The 23,832-nt window shown below is 42.5% G+C and overlaps 1 protein-coding gene across 1 annotated transcript in view; it reads right to left on the reverse strand.

Moving 5' to 3' along the window:
• The window catches only part of thsd7ab (thrombospondin, type I, domain containing 7Ab), a 125,068-nt gene that overhangs the window by 9,359 nt on the left and 91,877 nt on the right, over positions 1-23,832 (reverse strand). Inside the window, exons 17-25 of the mRNA XM_070834903.1 lie at positions 19,416-19,594; positions 18,747-18,752; positions 18,177-18,310; positions 16,834-16,987; positions 15,067-15,208; positions 9,830-9,945; positions 9,144-9,261; positions 5,792-5,937; positions 3,688-3,862 (exon numbers count right to left, since the gene is read on the reverse strand). Of these exons, the coding sequence (XP_070691004.1) occupies positions 3,688-3,862; positions 5,792-5,937; positions 9,144-9,261; positions 9,830-9,945; positions 15,067-15,208; positions 16,834-16,987; positions 18,177-18,310; positions 18,747-18,752; positions 19,416-19,594 (1,170 nt within the window). The remainder of the gene's footprint in view (positions 1-3,687; positions 3,863-5,791; positions 5,938-9,143; positions 9,262-9,829; positions 9,946-15,066; positions 15,209-16,833; positions 16,988-18,176; positions 18,311-18,746; positions 18,753-19,415; positions 19,595-23,832) is intronic.

Below are 23,832 nucleotides of genomic sequence, written 5' to 3' on the forward strand. Positions count from 1 at the left end.
GAGTCCAGCAGATGTTGGACAGAGTTCACCTGTCTGCTCTGCTCTTCACTGCAAGGGTGCATCAAACCCAGCGGCTGACAAGCCCCCGTCTCAAAACGTGACGACGACTCATCAGACCCAACCTTTGAAGTGATAATCCCACCCGTGATATTCTCTCCTCTCTTTCAGTGCAGTTAGTCGTCCTTTGTACTGAGCTTGGTCACAATATTGTGCACTACGCTGCCGAGGCATCACCTATGAATCAAAGTGTGGTGACTTGTGCTGACTTTTGCCGTATATTTTGCACCGATGAAGTCTACGTACATACTTCTTCACTTATTGTGAAGAAAATACTTTTACTGCTGCCGAAGAGGATTTGTCACGAGTCAGGTTCCCATCCAAACGTAGCACAATGTACACAGAACCCAGTGCCAATATTGGAAGTTAAGCAGGATAAACAGTTGGTGGGGCTGATTCTCCAGGTAGGTGCCATTAAAGCATTGCAGAAGAAGAAGAACAGGAAACAGTCTCCTGTTTTTGTCTTTTAGCATCTCTATGAAGGTTGAACAGACGTTTTCAATCACATGCTTCATGTACGTCATTCACTATTTACTGTTTCTGTTGCATACACCAACGTTTTTACCTCAACGATGTCTAAAAACTTTTTTGTGACATTTTGAATTTATTTTATATATGTTTTATATACACTGTTGCCCATAAAGTTGGAATGAAATGTTTTTTTTACCTCTTCTCATGAAATGATTGTGACAATGTGATTTATTCTTGATAAATAAAGTGTGCATCTTCTCAACTTTATTGATCAAACTCTTCCAAACATATCACAGTGAAACTTAAACCACAATGAACCTTTGCAAACTGTGTATTCAGGCTTTAACACAATTGGGGGTATTGAACAATTATTCCAACTTTATGGGCAACGCTGGGTGGGTGGGTAGGTAGGTAGATAGATAGATAGATAGATAGATAGATAGATAGATAGATAGATAGATAGATAGATAGATAGATAGATAGATAGATAGATAGATCCAGTCTGTAAATGATATTCGTAATAGTTTTCTCACTTAGACATTTCACACGTCTTTTATTTGAGATAAATCATTTTATTTTCTAGCTAGGCTGCAAAATCTGACCATAAAAAAATGACGTTTCATCAATATTTTTGTTAGCAGCAAAAATATTCTTATAAAAAAGTTTAGGATTGTGTCTAGTGTTTTGGAAAGTGGGCTCGGAGCATCCAGCTGAAGGGAAAGTTTGATACACTACTGATTATAAGTTCCTTCCTTTATGCGGAGAAAGAGGAGGTTACATTGGACTCAAAGTGCCAGATGGTTCACTTACTTTGCTAACCAGACAGCAATAAACCAATTACAGGGGCATTAAATGGAACTATGCATCTGTGTACTGTATAATATTTCACAGGTTTTGCTTTGCATGGTCGTATATCGTGAAAATCACAACAGATGTCCAGCTCAGCAAAAAGACCGAAGTGCTGAGACCTTAATCACTCACCGAAATAAAAGAGTCATCCTGTGCAGGTCCGCCGTGCAGCGACACTGCCAGGTTTGAGGGTTTGTTACCCGCTGGGGCTACCCATGCTGAAAATGTGTGCGCACATGGCACACTAGCTAACAAGCTTTGAGTGGAAGCATCAACCAAATGGCTCATGGCATCAGTCTGTTCTGGGTTCTGTTCTACACTTCACTTGGGTCTGCTTAACAACATGTATAGCTTAGTTGGCATACAGAGGAGGGCGCCTCAACCTTCTTCTGTTTATTTCTTTTTCATTTCTTTTAAAAATGTTCCTCTTAGTGGCGTCTTACTGCCTTTGGTGTGTATTTTAATATATAATGTTTGTTCCATTATTTATTCGTTTATTTCCTTGTTCTATTTATTGTAACTATTATTAGTTTTCATCTGTGTTACAGGAGCTATTGTGTATCAGAACTGTACTGCGCTTAATGTTGTGCTTGTTAAAAATGAAAAATAAAATATTCAGTCAAATAAAGCATCTTTGCCTTTTATGCTAAATGCGAATCACTGTGACTTGTCGTTGTCTATAACATGTGCAATACGAACCTTACAGTGAGTATACCAACTATTGAGCCACACCGTGTTTCATGAGCCGTGCCAGTAATCAACGCTGAAAACACTTCCTCTGTTCTCCGTGTAATCAGCATCTCCATTCATATGTGAGGTGAATAAATTCATACAATCTACACTTCATTGTCATTTACGGCACAGGAGATTGTTATTCAGTGAGGTTGCAGCGCAGTTTCCCATCTTGTCTTTTTTATAAGCCCTAAGGGTTTTTGTTATCTCGCCCACACAGATTATTGATTTCACCCCTTTTTTTCTGTGTTATTTTATCTCTGTCTGTATGTGTGTGTGTGTGTTTTAATCACTTTGTACAGTGAAGAAACGTAGAAGCAAAGGGAATAAATTGGATTGAAAGGGTCACAGCTTTCATTTGGATTCGCTTCTCAGTCTGTTTCATTGAAAGAGCAGGTGGTCTCAATAGTTGTGCCTTCCACACAGAACAGAAAATAGTTCCTGACAGGGCTGCCTCTGGCTTGGCCAGGCCCTTCAACAAACACAACTAACAGGGTTTGCGGGTGGGATGCCTGTGAGGGATCATCCTTTGACCACTGCGCGCGTTTTACACTTTCCATGTGAGGCTTCTCGCTGTGAGGTTTAAAAGAAGTGGCTGTCGACTTGCATCTCAGCTCCTTCGTGGTGAGATGTGGGGATCAGCATCGAGTAAACTGAGAGTGGAGACAACTGGAAGTAAATATGAGACCCAAATCTACATGCGAGTGCAATGGAGCTTTAGTGCCTTGGCAGAGAAGAGTAGAGGGTTCGGAGCTGCTGGAAGCAATGAAATACAGCATCTACCAGTAAATTTAACAGTCATAAAACGGCAGAGTTATACAAAGCATCCGCCGTAATGCAGTCCATTTATTCTGCCTTCAGGTATGCTCTGCCCTCTGATTTTAGAGGTCACGAATAGACACTGAGTGCTACTGGTTAGAGATAATAAAATCTACCCTGTAACAGAAGTATTTTTAGTGGCTGCTTTGTAATATAAATCCAACCGCTGACAAGTGTTGACTGTGTTAAGCATCTCAGAGTGCCTCCTATGTTCTGCTGGAGGGACCTGAGAGCAGCTCTGCAATGCAAAATAGACTGTAATTGATTCTTCCACTTAGACCTTAGTTTAGAGCTCCAAACCATACTACTGCTTTAATGGTTTAAGATTTGACTTTTTGAAAAATCTGTCTGTTCACAGCTGCTCTGATAGCGATTAGTGTGTTGACAATAGACTAGTATAATTCACCGAATGAACCTAATTCTTAGGTTAACAATATCAATCAGCAGCAGTCCCCTTACTTATGCACTGGCCAAAAACATATCCCATGATTTATTTGACACTTCCATAATATAAAAAGAACATTTTTCTTTTTGTATCAGATCCTGGCCTGCGCACCTAGATACAAATCACAGCATCTGTGAGGGAGATACACCCACCCCTACAGAACACATATTTTTCAAACCCAATGGCAATGACATACAGGTCGTGAAAACATCCTTACACTGCTTCTATTCCATCCCGTGTCGGACGTGACTTTGCAAGGTTGCTCATGCAGCACAGGAAGGTCATAATTTCCATATTTTGAGCATCATTATTACCGGGGCAGGGAAGGGTACAGGCCTCTTTCAGTCTGATCTGCTTGTCTCCGTCGACGGCCAGCTCCAGGCTGCTGCACAGCTCCTCGTCCACCAAGCTGCCTTCGCCATCGCTGGAGCCGTCTGACACGAAGCAGGACAGGTTTCTGTAGCGCATGCCGTGTCCACACACCACACTCTGACAGGGCGACGGGAAGGAGAAGAGGGAAGAGGATGATGAGTTGCCACAGTGACAGAAGGGAGTCACATCAACCTGCAGCCACTTGGCAACAGCTTAATAAAGGCAATTTAAAGCTATGGCTGGACATTTTGTCTATCAGCCATTTTAGCTGATAAAGTCATGTTAAGGTCCTAAAACTCAAGCTGTTCAAGTGGAAGCCACCAATATAAAGATTAATTCTTTGTCCAAATTCCAATAAACAGAGTGGGTGATAAATTGTGATCTAGTTCTTAAAGTATATATTCATGTTATTAATGTGCGCTGCCCTTTACAAAGTCCATATAAGGGGCTGTAGAAAATATCAACACTTAAAAGCTGCAGTCTGTGACTGATATACATGGACATACCTGCCATGACATTTAATGATGTTAAAGTTAAAGAGGGTAAAAGCTTATTGACTCAATCAGTGTGGTGAATCATCACAGTGGTGAATGAGATGTAGACAAAGAGAATGTTTCAATCAGCAGAAAGTTGCTAATAGTCTGTAAATGTGGTGTTATTTAAACTTGAGCACAATTAAGGCCACTTTGTCATCAACTGATGAACGGTAAAAGGAATCACTTAAACTTACAATATGTAATTAAAAAAATGCACAAAGATGCTGATTATTTTCCCTTTCCGTAAAAACCCTTCTTGGCACAGTTTCATTCAGTTCATCAAGTGAAAAACAAGATTCTGTGGACACAGCTGAACGTACACCAAAGGTTTGTGATCTAATGCTTAAAAAAGGCCATTTTGTCACTGTACCAAGTCATGTTCAGTCTCTGTTTTACCTTTTGAATGTTTAAATGTTTTAAATGTTTGTTTAAAAAAAGTGTTTATGTCAAAATGACATTTTTATGGAATCATGTTACAGTATTGACCTAATTTTGATCATTTTTAAGGATGCATGCACGTAATCCAGCTTTATCGTTCTAAATTCTGACTCATGGATATCAGCCAATACCACACCTGCAATTCCTCACAAAAGTAACCAAGTTAACTGTGATCTGCTGTTGTGTAGAAAACTATTCCCACCGTGTCCATGAACTCAGGTCATTGTTGCCATTAACAGACATCTTTATCAAACCCAGCTTGTTTGGCTGCACTGTAAACAGATACGCCAATGGCTCTATTGTTTTATTTCTTTTTCGGTAGTATTACACTGCATTTGCTGTTACCACGGTAACCACAGGTGACGCCAAGACAAGCAGGGTGAAATCTTAAGAATTACAATTACAAATTATTACAAACACCTGCAGATATCCTGTATTAACAATCCAATGACAAGAGGAGAGGTGGGAAAAAATGAACTGCTGGGTTTCAGTGCATCATGGGTAACAAATGACAGTCAGTTAGCGGTCTGTCTCTCTGCCTCTGTCATACATTTGAGGAAGGCTGAGATTACTGGACACTTGATAGATGAGTTAACCGAGAGGAACAAATGACCGCCACCCCCCCATCTTCCCATAAAACTACATCCGTGCTTGCAAAGTTTTGTTTTAGGTCATAAAGCGATTCATCAGACTACTTTAACAGTCTGACCTGGTGGCACAGCATGCAAAATGAAGTGTAATGTAGTTCTTGGCAACAGTATTGGTTTACAGTAATGCATCGGCATTAAAAGTGCATTAGATTGATTTTTTTCTGTCCATCTCACAAAATAACTGCCTGAGCAGGGATTTGATGGGGTTGTTCATCAATACTAAAGAGTCCATTATTTTTTGCTAGGGTGCTGAGATTTCTGTTTTTCAAAATCCACTTTTTGGCTCAAACTCTTGTGTGTATTGATCTCATCTGAGCCAGGGACCTGTCAAAACTGAATTTCTTGTAGCTGACAGAGGTCGATATGATCATCAATACTTAATGTCCCTGGACTGTGGTATAATGTTAGGATTATTGGCGTACCTCCACCCGACACTCGGACCAGGGGCTGTACTGCCAGCGGTAGCAGGGTCGGACGGGGCAGGGCTTCCACTGCTCCATCTGAGAAGGACACGGCCGACCGTCGCCCTGAGAGGCTTGAACCACCGACCGCCGCCGCCACATCTTACCTGGAGAAAACACACGGGAAGCGACATCGTCTGGGACACAATTATTGTTTATTTTCCACTTTGGTGGCTGAGCAGAGATCACCTAGTGGGGATATTCACTCTACTTAGGACATTTTTGTAGTGTTTGCAAATTAAATTGTTCAATAAAACAATTATCACTCAGATGAATAAAAGCCAATGAAACAACAACAACAGGGTCCTCTCTGACTTATTCTCAGTCCCTTTATTGAAACTTGAGCTTTGTGCTCTATGAGCATTAGAGAAGGTGAATGTGGCTTTGCTTGCTGTCTAAGGTAATACAATTATGGCAAACAGATTTGGCACATGCAGTGACCACTGCGGTTTGGCACACACACGCTCATCCATTCCCCCTGTAAACTCATTTTAAATGCACGTGTGTGTGCTTGTTCCGAATGCATTAAATGAATGTTACTATGCACAACAGCACTTCACAGAGCAGAATTTCCTCCACGGCCTGAAACTCTGCACTTTTTCTCTGCTGTCCTGATTGGTTCTTGGTCCACATTTCTTTCACATTAACCACCAAACGCTCTTTAAATAAGTTGAATACATTACAGCAGCTACCACCTCGTTTGATTTGAGTGCAGCACTGATGCTATGAATTAGCTGGGAAACTTAACAAAGAAACCGCACACACACATTTTAAAATGCAACCTTCCTGTCTACCTGTTTTCAACCACCCACTCTCAGATCTCAGAACCCTTTATTTGTGCACATCCCACCTTCATTTTCACACTGCCTAGCCAGCAATCTGCTCACCTCAGAGTACACCTTTGCCAACCTATGACACCTTTCACCACATAAAACACAAATCAGCCTTCCCACACACTCACACAGACTGTAAAACCTCATATCCTATTCCAACACGAGAACATTCCCACACACACACACACACATCAAATGAGGTTCCCTCTTGCTCCTTTAGCCTCCCTTAAACTTTTATCTTATTCCTTGTGATTTAGCAACTATCGCCGCAGTGCCTCTTCTTCAAAGCGCTCCCCACAGCCCCGAGGAGCAGGAAGATGTAATGGGACAGAATCAATTGTGCGAACCGCCGGAACAACAACCCGGCAACAGGAGGACAAATTTTCGCCACTAATTTAGGAAGACTCTAACATTTTTTTAATAAACACTTCCTCTCTTTTGCTTTTGTGAGTTTTTCTGGCCAAATGCCTCCAGTGGGAGCAGGAAGTGTGTGATATGGGACTTATCCAAGTACACTTTGCTGAGCATGGACGTTTTTACTCAGCCACACCACCTTGGTCCTATTGGCTCCTTACCAACAAATGGAAGTAGGTTTACTTTCAAACATTGGGGGGGGGACACATATTAATGGAGGTCCTCACCCATGAAATATCAAGCTTAAAACAATTATTTTCCTTCATTCTGGTGAAATGTTATGCACCAATTTGTGTCTTTTCTGCATCAATTTATGATGGAAATGTCTTTATGGAAAGGAAAACACAACATTCAGGCGCCAAGTGACAAATAAAATAATGGAATGTAAATGCAGCACGGCTCCCAGGCGCTCCGTAGTGCTTTCAAATATTTATTCTCTTGTAGATCAACTTCTCATTTAATGTTCTTCCTGCTGAGTCAACACACATGTAGCCACTCTGAATTAATTTACACTGCCATTGCAACCCCCAACTTACTTGGTTGTGAGATTTTCTCGAAAAAAATCTGGCTCCCTCCATGTTTTATCTGTCGTAGCTGCTTCTTCCTCTTTCTGTTTTATAGCAGATTGTAACCACTGCTTTTGAGGTTGTATCCTGTTGCCACCTCCTTTACCGGAGATGTTGTTGCATCTTTGAGTTGTGTTCTAGCAGTCCGAAAAAAATAAAAGTCTTTTGCTACTTTCATGTTTGTACTGGGGGGGGGGCAAACCTGTGCCTATGCCTGGGACATATAGTATTGTATGAGAAAATGCTTTTTAAAGTTAATGTATGCATCCAGACCTATACGCCTTTTACTTGTATCTACCTGTATGTATTTACAACATTGGACTGCACGTGCAACCACAGTCTTCTCATGACCTCTGAGCATCATGCGCTCGACTCTGTTGCATTTCTCTGTATTTGACTCTTTCAGGAGGCCCAGGGACTGTCAACAGAAGGTCACACTTGCTTCTCTGATGTGCGCTAATGTAGATATAATGACTTTTTGTGCAAGAAACATGATATGAAGGGTAAGAATAATTAGCTGAGAATATGATCGTAAGAGAACATTAACACTGTTATCATCATCATCTACCTGATGACATTGTTGTTTATGCTTCCAACCCACAGGAGGCACACGTGACCTCTGCTGCTGCTGGACATATTCACTGATTCACTTGCTTTCTTTCTTCTGACCACTTCTGTAGCTTCGACAGGTACCTCAGGAGGTCCTGACCTAGTTGGCCTCGTCGTGCCATGAAGCAGTTATTCTGATCGAGCGTGCGGCTGACGCTATATGAACTATAAGTGACCTACAGGCGGCAGTAATTGGCCAAGACACGTAGCAATAAAGGCAAGAAAGAAGATGACTTCAAGCTAGTCAACATGTATGCAATCAATGTAGTATTTAAAATGCAATCAAAGAAACTCCATGGAGCACCTTTGTGTTCATTACTCACGACCTGACAGCACCTCATACAGACTGTATCAGCTTGTTCTAACACTTCATTGAAGCTGGCCGCACAGTATGAGTTCGTATTGACTGAAGCAACTGCAGATCATTCAGGGTTAAAACCCCATCAGAGCTCAATCTCTGGTGCCTTTCACAGATTTGACGTGTTTGGCCATTTGCCAACAAAGACAACCAAGTTCAGCTCCTTCTAATTCAGCATCATACTTCTCTTCAAAAACATTTATATGTTTATATGTTCTAATGTTTGTTGTTTGTTCCTTACTCTGCTCGACGACTTTTGCTTTTATTTTTAGGATTTTATCTAATTATTGTACATGAAAAGTGTAACATAATACAAATCAGCACATTGATTATTGTGAGACTCAGCTGGTGATGAAAATATGACCCAGTACTTAGAGAAGGAGTCTTGTGAGTAAAATGTCACAGATTTTTATCCTCACTGAGTCCTGTCAGTTCTTTTTCAAGATAAAAATGTCAGCGAAATGTCAACAGTGGTTCATAGAGTTTGAGATGACCACAGTGCTGAGAAAAGTGTCTTATATTGTGAATCTCACCTTCTAGTCCACACGTCTGTGAGCACTCTGACCAGGCCGACCACTCCGACATCTGACAGTTGACGGGACACTCGACCACACAGGAGATGTTCATCTGCCACTTCTTCTCCAAATTCAGCTGCAGCACATGTAGGGAAATGAAGGGGCTAATTCTTGACACATCATCACCATCATCACTGACAGCACAGGAGAACCGTCACGGCACAGACTCAGTCTGTTATGGCCACACAGCAGCTTGACCTCTCAGCACTACAATTCCCAGACGCCTTTCTCCTGGCAGGGGACAGACTGTGCTGGGCAGCATCAGGCCAATAGAGTTGGAACATCAAGGATGCTGTGAAAGCAATTCTGACACAATGTGTTTTTGTGAATGAGCCAGATGATGAAGTGGGCCAAGGGTTAAATAGCTGTGGGGCCGGCTCTGCCACAGCCCGCCGGCTACAATTTCAGGGAGACGAGACACATCATGAATGAATAAAACGTTCAGCCTAAAGCAACAACAACAATCTGTGCATGGGAATACTTCTGAATATTCCATGTCGCTGTGGGCCTGATAGTACTAGATGGGTACCGTAGTATAGTCTAATGAGTGATGTGATTAAGTCATTAAGAAAAATGAGTGTGTGAACGAAAAAAAAAGGAAAAGCTAAACTGACCAAAAAAAGGGGAATTTTCTTAAGTCTCACCTCCTCACAGAATTTTATATCGACTGATTTGCCGTCGCTGCGAACACAGTCGAGCATCCGGGTCTTGATGCCGCTCCCACACACAGCGTTAGGACTCAGCTGACAAGTGCTCCAGTCTGAGGAGAAGAACATTATTTATATAACATACTATAAAATACTGACACACAGACAATCTCCTACAACTTAGTTGGAATATACTGATCAGAAAGTAATACTACATAATGATGCCCAGTGCACTTTAATCTTTAATCCACTGAGCATCATTAACTTGACTGTTGCATTTCCTCTGTTTGTTTCTTTCACACTGCAGCAGCCCCTTCGCCTGGATCCAGGCCTTTGAATCCGCCCACTCCACTTAACATGCTGCCTCTGGTCTGGCATCATGACATGAAGGAGCAGCTTCATAACTGAAAAACAGTCGGTCCAATGAGCTCCACAGGCGTGACTAACACAGTTGTCAAGCTGTTGTCGAGCCTTGCCAGTATTTTTTCTATAGACTGAATGTCTTCTCAATATTTGCCGAAATCGTTTTGTTTTTACTTTGCTCCGCTCTACTCTTAAAAGCAGGCACAACCAGTGCGTTGGCATGGCTACGTATCTAGTGATTGGTTAGGGAAAATCTATCCCCCCTCTCCCATGGAAATTGGTTAGAGTGGAGGCAATGTCCGACTGAAGATGGAAATGGAGTGCAACAAGTTGACAATTCTGTCTGATATCAGGCAAAGAAACCCAGGGACTATCAACAAAAGTCACATGGAGGAACAACCGATTGTTCTTAGCATAGAGAACAGAATGATAGGTAGATACTAACCAAAATAAATCCAACAGTCTGAGTCAACACTGGAAGATGCCACTGTAGGAAAAGCTCTTTTACCAACAATGCTAACATCATAGCTTTTATTAAGTTCTAAGATCACATCAAATCTGAAATAATTTGAGACATGTCTGTTCACTCTCCTTTGAGCTCTGGTTTGCTCTCCACAAAAATGTTCAGCCACTAGTTACTAACGTTGTCATTGGTGCTGGGGACATGGTGAACAGTGGCTTTTTAGATCTTTTTTCGCTGCTTACTGTGTGTGAAAACAACAGTGATGAGAGGGGTGAGAGCAGAACAGTAGAAACAGAGAAGATGCAGGCTGGAAAAGCCAAATGAATGTGCTGAAAGGCACTAAAACGCTGCTTGGAGCAAAGGAGAACTGCAGAAATGGGCGACATTTGGGTGGGTTAGTCACTACGAATGAGCCCTTTCACCTACATTTGATCTGTTGTCAATTACATTAACATGATTATAGCAGCTATAAGTACGATTCGGTCAAAAGACTCTGGTCAAAACATAAGAATTTGTTCTTTGTTCAAGATGAACTTTATTTTAAATATGCTTGTGCTGTGTACAAAATACTATATGGACTTGCCCCACCACCATTAATGGATTTTATTAAACCAAAACGTGCTGCTGGCAGAGCCACTCGGTCTATAGTCAGAGGAGACTGTGATGTGCCCTACAGACGGACCACCTTTGGACAATCTGTTCTTTCAGTCAGGGACGGTAATATTTGGAACAGCATACCCCTTCCTACAACACTTTCAAGACTGAACTTAAAAACTGTCTGAAATCACATCAGCACTGTCCACACTAGAGCCCTGCAGGTCGTCTCTCATGTCTTCTTCTGTTTTTATGTCTCCTCATTTTGTCTTCTGTCATGTTTTGTGCTGCAGGATCACCTGCCCATGCACCATTGTCTGTCTAGATGTTTTGTTAATATTTTAAAGGTTAATTGTGTTTACTATGTACATGAATGTGAACTGCTGGCATTTTACACCTTGCCCAGGGACAACAGTTGAAAAATAGCTTCCTTATGCTAATACTGGCACATTTACAGAAATGTTCATTAATGCGTACCGTCCCTGTTAAATAAATAAATAAACAAACTGCAAAGCCAGCTGAGCACGTTTTCATCTACTAGCCGTCGTGTCAGCTGTTAAACCCCGTAAAGCCCCTTACTGTACAACGTGACCCTTACAGTATCACTGTTACCTGTAAGTAGAGCACACAACGTCACCACGTACAGCAAACATCTCCCAGAGTTCAGCAGGTTGCTGCTGTTGATTTTACCTCCCTGGGTGCACGCAGGTGAGAGGGAGTCATGGTTTAGACAGGAGCAGGAAGGAAAAAGGAGAGGAATCTGTATTCAAGTCACAAGGAAGCAGCATTTCACTTGTGTGTTCTGCTTCTGTAGCTGGATGTATTTTCCGTTGAAGCGGGATATGTGGTGGGACAAAACACAAGGAGACGCTGTTCAAAAGTGTTCAAATGCATCAGCTGTCACAAATTCTTTATACTTCAGAATGAATAAATCCCAGACAGTGACAAACAACCATGGTGTGTCTCAGCGTTTTAAGGGCAAACACACAGGAATCCACTGTCTCACCAGGTTGCCTCATGTTATTTTGAAAGTCGTTTAACTTAAGGCTTTGTATGCGGGAGTACAGTGTGTTTCAGGAAGCATGGGTACCTCTGGTATGGTGTATTGACACAGTGAAACACTATCAACTTAATTACCAGCTATGTTGCTGACATAAACTAAAATTCTCATGCCTTCACTGCAGTGTATCTGATAGATTTTAGGATGGATGTGCCACGCATACAAATGAACACTATAGGCTCCCAGATGACTCATCTGAGAAGCCTGCATGTCTTGTGCATTCCATACTGTAAATCTGCCTTCAGCTCATTACCTTTGTTGCATGATACACTTCTTCCCCCTCTTCTATTCATCTCTCCTGCCACGTAACTCATGTCAAAATGAACTGAAACGCCTTAAAATAATCGGTTTGCGTTTTTTTGTTGTGTGTTTGGAGACTGAATGGCTTCGGGCTGGCGAAGATCACTGTCGATAACAGATGATTACTTTGTCAGCAAAGAGGTCATTGAAGGTTTAGCTCACAGCTCACTTAAATCCAATAAATCTGGCTGCCACCAGGATCCTTTTACGGCAGCATCATAAGTGAGCCATGTGGCCAGGCGGTCAGATTTGAGTTAAATAACCAGGATTTAAAAGCAACATCAATACAAGTTTTCCCCGATAAACCAGAAAAATCCAGAGCTGTCAGAGGTTGACCCTTGGCCCCAGAAATGATTTCTGTGAAGTAGGAAAGACAACATTTTATTCCAGACTTAGGGTGTCTATGCCTGTAAAATCACAGGCTGCACGTTGGTAAAAAAAAAAAACAACACGAAGGCTGAGGTATCACTCATGAAGTGTGCCATCCGTCGACAAAGATGAGTGGCTGTTTTTAGCTGCAGTGAGCTTGTTTGCAAGCACAACTCAGGGAATTGTGTCTCCTTCTGCCAAAGAGCTTTTTTACTTTCACTCTGGGGAATGAAAATAGGGAGATTGCAAGAAGAAAGAGCGACGGTAAGAGACAGAGAGAGAGAGAGATGGCAGGAAAAACAGTAAAAGTGTGAAGGATGGAGCAGCTTGAATGGTCTCAGCGTCAACAAAGGGGGAAAAAAAAGAGCATTTTACCCAATAATAATCTCTGCTCGTATATTTTGTACATATACCCTGGGATGCCTGTATGCCACTGTGAACCTAGCATAAAGGATTATATGTCACGGCTCCCAGTGTAACAACACAAGGAGTCGACAGAGTAGGAGGGTGGGCCGGTTGAGAATGTGGGGCAACGGCAAAAGAAGCAACACAATAACTCCTAGTGAAATATAGGAAAGCTGCCAATCTCTCTTTTATTTCATTTTTATTGAAACAGTGTGCTGCACTTTACAGAATTAAATGTGAAAGAGGAGCCTCTGTGATATATGATGTGGAGATGTGATATCCTGCAGATTAGACAGGGGAACTCGAGAAGGGTACCACCTTAAACATCTGTGCAGTTTTGGAAATGTTCTATTCTTCTCTCTATTCTAAATGTACTATACTTTTCTAGTTAAAGCAGCTACAATCAATATTTTTAAATGGAATTTAAAACATATGTAATGTAATTTTTACAATGTATGAAATGTCAGTGTGAAAACAATGCATCAGTGTGAAAGGGATCACTAATAGAGATGAATCTACACAGAGTTAGCATCTGAACCTGCAGCTCCTCTCGGCCTCATAGAGGCTTCACGGTGGGTTCCAGCTCATCGCATGGCCGCCTGACTCGCAACTTCACTACTTTGGTTCGCTCTCACCTTTCTCATAGCTGTCAACTGGCAGACACTGACAGCAACTAGCTGGAGATCATTGTGGTGCATTTAGCAGCTAAAGAGACAGATATTTCCCTCAGGAGTTGGTAGAGACCAAACACAGAGCTAAAAAGAGAGTGACTCCAAATAAATGTTAATGTTGCTGTTTGATAGCACGTTCACCATATCAATGTAAAAAGTGAGGATGTGTTGTTTCTGCGTTCACAGCTTGTTTCCGCTGCTCCCAAGCAGCAAAATTTGCAAGTTTCAAGTTTCAAGTAAATAAAATCTACTGTTTTTCTCCTGCGCAAGCCACCACAGAGGTGCCCCTACTGAGCAAGGCACTTAACCCACAGCGGCCAACAGCCAAACCTTTTACTCGTACTTATTATCTTACAGGCTTTAATGGCTGTAAATGCAGGGATCCAAAGAAAAAACAAACAAGTACCTATTCAACCTTCCCTTGAAAAGCGGGGCTGATGTGAAATAAAGCCAACAAAAACCTAGTCTGTGTCTGTGATCAGACAGACTGCGAAAAGCAAGACTGTAGAGAGCTCCACTAATGTTTACATCATCATTATACCACACAAGGTTTGAAAAAAGATCCTTGCAAAGTTCACAATTATCTTACCCGAAAAAACAAAAGTGCTAAAAATAAGAAAAATAGATGTGTCAGGTATCGATTGCTCCTCTTGCCATTAAAAAAGATGAGCAGCTCATTCTGAAATGGAGGCTGCGTTTGCTGTGATGTTCACAGAGAGTGATGTTCACACAGAGGGCTGTTTTCATATCAGTAATTTGGCTGAAGTTGAGAAAAATTCTTCCTGACACATCCATGGCAGCGGCCCAAAAACCATCTGCTCCATTCAAAATACAGAGCACGTACAGCACTGTCATTCTGAGGAGACACACGTGAGCCACAGACAAACTGTTTTCCCGACCTTACTCAGAGAAGGGAAGGGAAGGGAACCCGAACTCAGCTTGGTCAGCTGCCCACAGCGACTTTATGAAGACAGCGCATCGCTTTACATTCTTCCACAATTTCCTCTACCTGTGATGTTGTAGAAGTAGTTGAAGCAGTTGAGGTTCAGGCTGCAGGGCTCCTTGTCGGTGGTGTCTGGACACTGCCTCCCCACACTGGGCGACCGGAGGGTGTACGCCGTCCGCGCTCGGCTGTTGGTCCTGGTACAGGGCTGAAACAGAGACTCCCCTTTAAAAAGTGGAGCTTTATTTCTAAAAATGTGTAAATGACTAAGCAGCCCATATTGCAGAGAGTGATAAGAAATAATACGGACATATCTCTGAAAAGAAACTAAGCCATTGAGCCGCCACACTGATATCTATATCTATTGAACATTATAGGCTAAAATTGTGCGAATTTGCCCTTTTCAGGATTATTTTGAAGCCATAATTCATTAGGCTTCTTATGTCAAGACATCCTTCCGGAGTCTGGATAGGCCTTGTCCCTGTACTTCTAAAAATAAATAAATAAAGATCCTTTCGCTCGTCTCTCCTTTCATTCCCAGAATGTGGACTCGACAGGACGGCTGAAATGGATATTCTGCTGAAATAGTAAACCACCAGACTCTACACGGTCATTGCTTGTAAAGAACAGAGTTCTTGGAGAAAATGACAGCCTTTTGAATAACTCCATCGCTGGCAAGATGAATAAAACATGCGAGAAGCCCCACTGGTGCCACTGCAGACTCCAGTATGAGATTGGAACTGTGGGAAGTCAGTGTGTCAAGCACTTTGGGAGAGAATGGGGTGTGATTAACAATGGCCAGGGTGCTGCTGTGAGAACAGCAGGTGAAACCAGAGCAGTTAAAATGTCTTTTTACCCCAAATCTGAGGTGTCAGTGGCGGAGGAGCAGAATGGGATGTTCTGAAATCTTACATGTTTTTGCAAAAGGGAGAACAAAGATTGCGTTCGTGCTCTCGCCTGCATGTGTGTGCTTTGCTGCTGTGAGGAAATCAGGGGTTGGCGTCTCTTTACAAAACTCAATTTGCAAAGTCCTCATATTTCACGTTGAGTTGGAGAAGGACTCTCAGGTCATACATTCTCATGTTCTACCCACATGTTTATTATCAGCTTCAGCAGGCTGAAATAAATGTTTATGAACTAAATTCCTGGTAGCACTGAGTGTCTTAAAAAAAAAAAACAGTAAAAACATACAAATCCAAACACAACGAACTGAGCTGGGTGCTGGATCCATGGCAGCACATTCTAGCACTGCACATATCTGAGCCTACAATCTTAGCGTAAATCAATTTTGTTCTGAAATCACAACTAATTATTTTCACTGTATGTGGTTGTCTGCCAAACGATTATCACAGAGTAGGGGTAATATTTTCATCCAGATCCAGCTCTATGTTTGCCACCACATCACACATGAGTGTGTGTGTGTGTGTGTGTGTGTGTGTGTGTGTGTGTGTGTGTGTGTGTGTGTGTGTGCCAAAATGTAAATTTGGAAACCTGCTCAGGAGGTCTGTCATAAATCCTCTTCCTTCCCTGCTGAATGCACAGTGAGTACAGTGTAATATAGGTGAAATACTGTATAAGCCATTTTTCTCCTGCTTCCCAGTTCGTATCTCTTTTTTTACGTCTCCTCGGTGGACCCGTTAATAACCTGTTGATAGAGATTCACACACTGCTCACAATAATATAGTGCAGCTACGCTTTGAATTGCTTCAGCCTCAGAGAAAATATTTCAGACAGGAAAAAGTTATCAAGATGAATCTCAGTGGGCTTCACTGAAATCTGACGCTCCCGTATCTACTCTGAGCTGCTGTTTTCTGTTGTGGGTTCAGCTCTCACCAGGCTGCAGCGGCTCCAGGGGCCCCAGTCATTGAGCACGCAGTCCTCGGGGCAGGGCAGCCGGCTCTCCCTGGCCCCCAGGGGCATCTCCTCCGGGTCACATAGGTAGTCCTCCACGGGCTCCGACGGCCCGTCGATAGTGTTCAGCATGCACCTGTGGAGTTGGCCAGGACACACTGAATTTGACCTTATTCTAGCAATGCTGCTGTGTTTGCTCCACAGAACTAAAGTGTCAGACAGTGTGTTTTAACAGGACATGGAGTTGGCAGGTACATGAAGTACATATTTGACAACCTATGTTGACAGTGGGGGGTGTCCTTCAGGGTAAGGAAAGGCAATATTACAGACTCCACTGGTTATGGAGGGTCACTGTGCACACACAGCAGTAGGCCGGACATGAACTCTGAATGAAATACCTGAGAGTATTTTTTTTTTTTTCACTTTCTTGTTTTAACCAAGTAAATACATTTAAACTATGACGCATGAACACATGAATGGTCAGAAAATCTGTATTTTCATGTAGCTTTCCTGAACTGCTGCAACAGCATTTTCTCCCCCTGCAAATTACAGTTTGGGACGGTGACTATTTCTAACGGTAATGACCAGCTCTAAAGAGCAGAGGCTTCAGCCAAGCCATTAGTGTATTTACTCACTGTGTGTACCACTGAACCACCAAAAATCATGAAGAGGCATTAGAACTGATCATTCCCAGAGGAATGGATGTTGATATCTTGTCTTCCAGGGAAGTCCTCCACTTTTATTATTTGTGTGTGTGTGTGTGTTTTTAATCAAGGACCAGGATGTCTGGCTCTGTATGTCTTAATAATTACAGTCTTATGACTAATTACAGTGTATGTCTTGGCATGTGGAGAACATAAATTCAGAAGTTTGAGTTCCACCTGAAAGGATTTGGCAGTGAGTCGGCTGTTGACTGTCAGCTGTGTTAAACAGGTTAGCCCAGCCAGTACAGGATCCTTAGCATGTATGTTTCCAATAATAATAAAAAAAATATTCATTTAAAACAAATGAGCATTTCAGCTTTTTGGAGACAGCGTTCCACTGCCGTAGATTCATCTACAAATTATTTTATTCTGATGAACTAATTATCTCTAATAATAGAAGAAGTGCACATCACATATGATGTCTTCAAATAGCTCGTTTAGTCTGATAAAAAGTCCAAAACAAAACCCAAATTCAATCTACATAAGTAGCACATCTTTACAGTTTACAGGCAAAAAAACAAAACAAACCTACAACTACATTTAACAGTTACCGTGTGGATCCACTGGTGTAAATGAACAACATAAGCAGACACATAGCATGACAGACAGCTTTAGAGCTACCTGACTTTCCTGGTCTGGACACCTTCGCCGCAGTTCTCCTTTAAGTCCACGTTGCTGACTTTCCACACACTCCACGGCTCAGCCACCCACACGTACTGGTTACAGTCGCTCTGACATGGCACCACCTCATACACCTGAGGACAGATTAACCATGTTTATGTGCGCAACCAGTTCTTGATATGATTACAGCAGCAAAAGCAGCAAGTCAAAGTTTGGAGATTGATACTTTTGCCTTCTAAATGTTTCCTACTCAAAAGAGAAGCTTAAGAAGTGGCCTCTACAATCTAGGTATTTTATAAATGTTTCATTTTAGCAGTGTAAGTTTGTCAGTTAAGTTTTGCTTAATACACAGTGACTCTTTGGCTCAGCTCTCCGAGGTTTAACTTAGTCCACAAGATTATTTCTGCCCCCAGAGCAGCTCTGAAATAAAACTCCAATCTGAAAGTACCTTGTTTACTTACAGTGAGGATGTTATTCGCTGTGTACATCTATCTGTCAGTGACCCACTGACATCAGTGACACTTGACATCTGCGACTACATTACAAATAGATGAGGAAAGCAGCTCTTACCTGAGCCTGTAGCAGTGAGTCATATCCAGCGTGCATTGGGGTGGATTAAAAGGAGACAGACAGATTAATGAGCACATGCCAACTGTTCATATAGTGCAGAACCTATGATTAATGCAACATTTGAGAGGACATAATCAGAAAAGCCTCTGGCGTAAATACCTGTGTGAACTTCACAATCTAACACACACGCTGCCGGTCGTAGATCAACACAACCTTAATCTGCATCTGCTGATACTAACGGGCCTGGAAAGCATTTCATTTTTGCAAATCATGGAAACCTTAAGGAATCAACTGGCACACTTTGGGGCATTAATATGGTGGATGGGATCCATTTATAGCACCGAATGCTTTTTGCACTGTCGGTGCTCAGCAAAAAACAAGTGCAGCAATAATGAGGGGAAGGTAAAGGAAAGACTCTGCAGACTCAAGCTTATTATTGATTAATAATTAATTTATCTCTCTCTCTCTCTCTCTCTCTCTCTCTCTCTCTCTCTCTCTCTCTCTCTCTCTCTCACACACACATACTTGTAATAAGCATAAAGATATTGTAGCACAGTTCATAAATATTCAAAAATGAAGAGTGAGCAGAAAACCAGCTTTGGCTTTAATCTCAATCTCCTGCTCAGCCACTAGTTCAGACTTCCAAAGCTTCACCTGGAGCGTCTGTACCTGGTTGATGTGGTCCAGTTTGGGACACGGCCGGCCACCGTTGTAAGGTTTCTCTCTGAGCCACTTGGAGCGAACTTTGACCCCGCTGCCGCAGGACTTGCTGCAGCGTGACCAGTTGGACCATTCGCTGAGTTTACAGTCTGAGGGACAGGGGATGATGCACGCCTCCTCAATGTATCCTGAAGAAGAACAACAAAGGAGGAATCAAACAAATGTATACGGCCGTGGTTCTGCTTCTTGGCTTGTGACCTGTAAAGTGAGAGAGAGGATTGTTTGTGCGCATACACACAAGATAAAATGATAAAATGATGTTTTGGACTGGAATCTGTTATGAATTATTTCAGAGGGAAACGTAGTCATCAGAAAACCGATTCCTCGGAAATGATCTTTGTCATAAACCTTCAGTTCTTTCTGATCTCACCAGGAGGACCTCCGCCTCTCAGTTTCCAGGTTGAGTATGACTGCTTTAGAGAAAAATGTCCTTGTCCGCTTCTTCAATCCCCTTCAGAGATTCTTATTCTATTTATCTAGTATGAAACTGCATTTGTCCTGATTCCTAAAGGTTCGTTTATCTTACCTTTTTGTAGCAAACAATCATCAAAGTCCAAGACCTCTCGAAAGGGGAGAATACCCACTGTAAGAGCACTGCAAACTATTAACTGATGCTTCACAAACTAATCCAAATACACCTATTGATTTTTAGCTCAGTGGAATGAAAACAGGTTCCACATTCAAAGGTCCGCTGTACATTATTATATAAAAGTCTCAAAACCTCCCGAAGCAGTGGTTGGGCCTGGTGGCAAGAATCAGTTTTTCACTCTATTCATAGGGTCGTGCCACAGTTTACAGGGCTGATTTTAAGAACCTCACTCTGCTTGTTATTTGTGTTCGTCTGGATCTTTCACCATCTCTGGGCAGTGATTTCCTCTGTTTCCACCAGCACACACAGGCCAAGGTTCAGTCAAATGTGCTGAGAGAGATTATATTTCTGAACCATTGGCTTTGTGCATTTTTGTAGATTTTTGCACTTGTTTAAAAAAAAGGCCTATTTAGTAGACAGGACCTAATGCATTTTTTGGCCTTATGAAACAGCACTGGTCTGTAAATCCGTTTAGCCTCTGATTAAGAAAATCGATGAGGTGAATGAGCCGGGAAAGTGGAATGTCTCACTGGGTGCCTAACCGCTTCCTCTTTCTGATGTGCGCTGCTTTGCTTTTTAATGAGTGACATGTGGTGCTATATTGACAGACGGGTTTGTTGAAAACACACTTCCCACTATTTAATTCTCCTAGGAGTCCCACAGAGGCTTGTCAGTCCTTACAATTAATCAGTTCTGTCAATACATATGCAAGTATTTTCCACTTTTTTAACCTGGTTAAAGTCTTGCTGACCACATACACTCTTCTGTAAGCACCATTATGCTTTCACGCTGACTTACTAAGCAGCTGGGTACAACAACAGCAGCCCCACAGCTGGCCACTCAGCTCTGCCGGAGCAAATGGAGGATAACTAGAGGGGAGTGCGGTAGTTTCCTTGTTCACAGTGTCTCCGTTTGAGAATGGGATGTCACTTGTTCAAATTGTGAGTTAAGCCTGGCCATGTCCAGACCAAAAATAGCACTGCATTAAAATAAATAAATCACGCTTTGTGCTGTGTTGGTGAGGGCATGTTGCTAAAGGTACAGGCTAATCAGACACCAAGACCCAGCACAACAGTTAATGATACAATGAGAACAACTCTCAGCAGCTGTCACGGTGACTCTCTCTTTATCCTTGATGACTGTAGAGTTACTCTGTTTATGTCACAAAGTAATCTATCAGGAAAGTTGGTTGATGAAGCTCAAACGTCGGTCTGAAAGCAGCCTTACTGTCACTGAGGATGGGTGAGGGTTGGTCATGAAGGACAATGTATTAATGATGCTAACGCTGTCAATTTGCTGGAACACCCTTGCTCAAAAATACTTCAGCTATATGGATGACCGGAGCTTAAACACAGGGTTTAAACTCGGCTCAGCTGAAAAAAAGACAGTTGAAGGGTGATCTCGCTGCCTGCTATGGTGGCCCAGAGCTGAGCAGTAAGATTCCTTAAAGCTAATATGATTAGAAAATAAAAAGTCTGCTTAATCCAGGCAGGACTAGAGTCCTGGCGGAATTTTGGCACAAACTAAATGTGCGCAGACATAATTATCGCATCCATACACGTGCAAGCTGACGCACACACACTTCTGCCTGATCTCCTTACACTCTGTTGCCCCTGAGTCCAGATCAGCATCTCACCATCAACACCTTGCTGAGTTCAGCATGCTCTCTGAAGGACCTCTGCAGCTCTGACCTCCCACTGTAAGCCCCACATTCAAGTCCAGTCATTCTAAATCACTGACGCTGTCATCTTAAGTTCACTCACAATGCAAATGCCACAGCACCTCAGCCTGCAGTTCACTTGTAGTTCGACTGATATATACTTGTTGGGTGTCTTGCCAAGCTCTCAGGGAGGCTGTTGGGCTGAATCCAGGTACGAGATCACTGCTGTTGCCGTTAGAAGTTGTTACCTGGCACAAGCCCCTGTTATGGTTCCCAAAGCAGTTGTCACTGCTGTGTGAAGTTTCCCTAACTGCTGACTGCCCAACTTCACATGAAACGTTATGAATTTCACTGCCCAACCAGCTCTTGATCCTCCCACAGATAACTGTGGTGAGCATTGAAATGCCTCTGGAAGTAGACAGGCTTTGTTCTTTGGGTTTTTTCTTCTTCACAACTAGTGTTGTAAAGTGTATTTTCGTAGTCATCGCAATATGAGCATGTGATCAACAAATCACAACAGACAGCCTGAAGCACCATGAATAAAAAATATAACATCAGCCTCATTGGGAGTGCACACTACAGATTGCGTACTATCCTCCTTTTGCCTCCAGACGCTGAGGGTTTGTTGCTGGGGTCGTGGACCGTAGCCAGTGGCGATTTCCCTTGAGCTGTGGTCATCGTGTTTTAAGGCCCCCCCCCCTTCATCTGATCGCCCCCTCCGCCCGTCCTACACACTCCACGACCTGCTCCGAGGGCCTGGTGGACATGTCACTCGCTGTAGCAGCACTGGGCCAGGTCCACCATTTGGAAACTAAACCCAAGTGAGGCGTAGAGGCCCTGTCCTGGCCGTCCGGGCGCCTGCGGGGCCAAACTCTCCTCTCTCCTCCAGAAGGAGGCTGGGGGGGATCAATGTCGCTATTTATTTAAAACAGAAAATTCCATGTTTAATTGAATTCTATTTCATGATTTCCCCCGGGTATTTTTTCAATTTCAACACTGAATGTTTTTGTTGAGCAGGGGAAATTAAACTTCAATTTTTTTATAGTTCTAATGTCTCATATAAATCACTGCTCTGTTTAATCGGTTGGATGTCCTGTGCAGATTCAAGATCATTTCATTTCTTTATCCAGTAAGCACAGTCTTTTCTATGTTTGGGGTCTGTATTAGCGGTGTACCTATCAAAGCAGACAGCCCATCTTAGCCAATATGCACACTTCAATATATGTTTATCTATCACAAGTCCTATTTATAGTCATCACAATACTGAAAAATGTTACTGCGCCTCAGATATTTTCTTCATATCATGCCGGTTTACTCACTCAAGGTGGAAAACATTCATGAGTGTTCTTTAAGGCAAAGAAAATGTAAAATCATTCAAAGGTTGTGGTTCGAACCAATATCACTTTAATCAATCACGAAAGGAAAATACTACAACAATTTATAATGAGACTTCTCAAAACATTTTTTACTCCTTTTTTGGCACTCTAGCATGCCGAGGACACCCTCATAGAAGATCAAACCAAAATTTAGTCCTGGCCGTCCATCCAGGCATAAAGTCCAGCAGAGTCACCATAGTGTTGGCCTCTCAAATCAAAATTCATCCGCTCAACGGGTGGTCGGCCCGAGAAGCTTTATGTGAACCTTTTGGCTCCAGGATTCCTCTAACATTACTGCTTTTGACCCGTGACTCCCTATGCACCACGACCATGTCCAAGGCAACGGGGACAGCCTAATCCCCGGACACTCTGAAAATAACTACGGAGGCTGTATGCTTAGGATAGAGAGCATATAGGTATAAGATAGAGTCAACATGGGCCAGAGGGCCCTTTGATTTACATTATTAACCTCAGCAGACACTGACCTTAGTCCTCAAATCCTGACAGCACACTGTCTGTGCTCTAATACTCAGAGCAGCTTAGGCTCAATTACACGGCACAGACTGTTTCTCTTGTTAATACAAATATGGGTCGTCATGCACCAACAAATCTCTTCGCTGCAGTACTGCTCAAGTTCACAGGTCCTCAGCAAGATGCTTGCCCTTAAGCTTTACCCTTAATAGCTTCCCAGAGTGACTGTATGCCCTCCTACTTTGCCATATCCTGCTAAGACATGGCCAA

The sequence above is a fragment of the Pempheris klunzingeri genome, chromosome 8 (assembly GCF_042242105.1).
Source record: "Pempheris klunzingeri isolate RE-2024b chromosome 8, fPemKlu1.hap1, whole genome shotgun sequence".
Lineage (NCBI taxonomy): Eukaryota > Metazoa > Chordata > Actinopteri > Acropomatiformes > Pempheridae > Pempheris > Pempheris klunzingeri.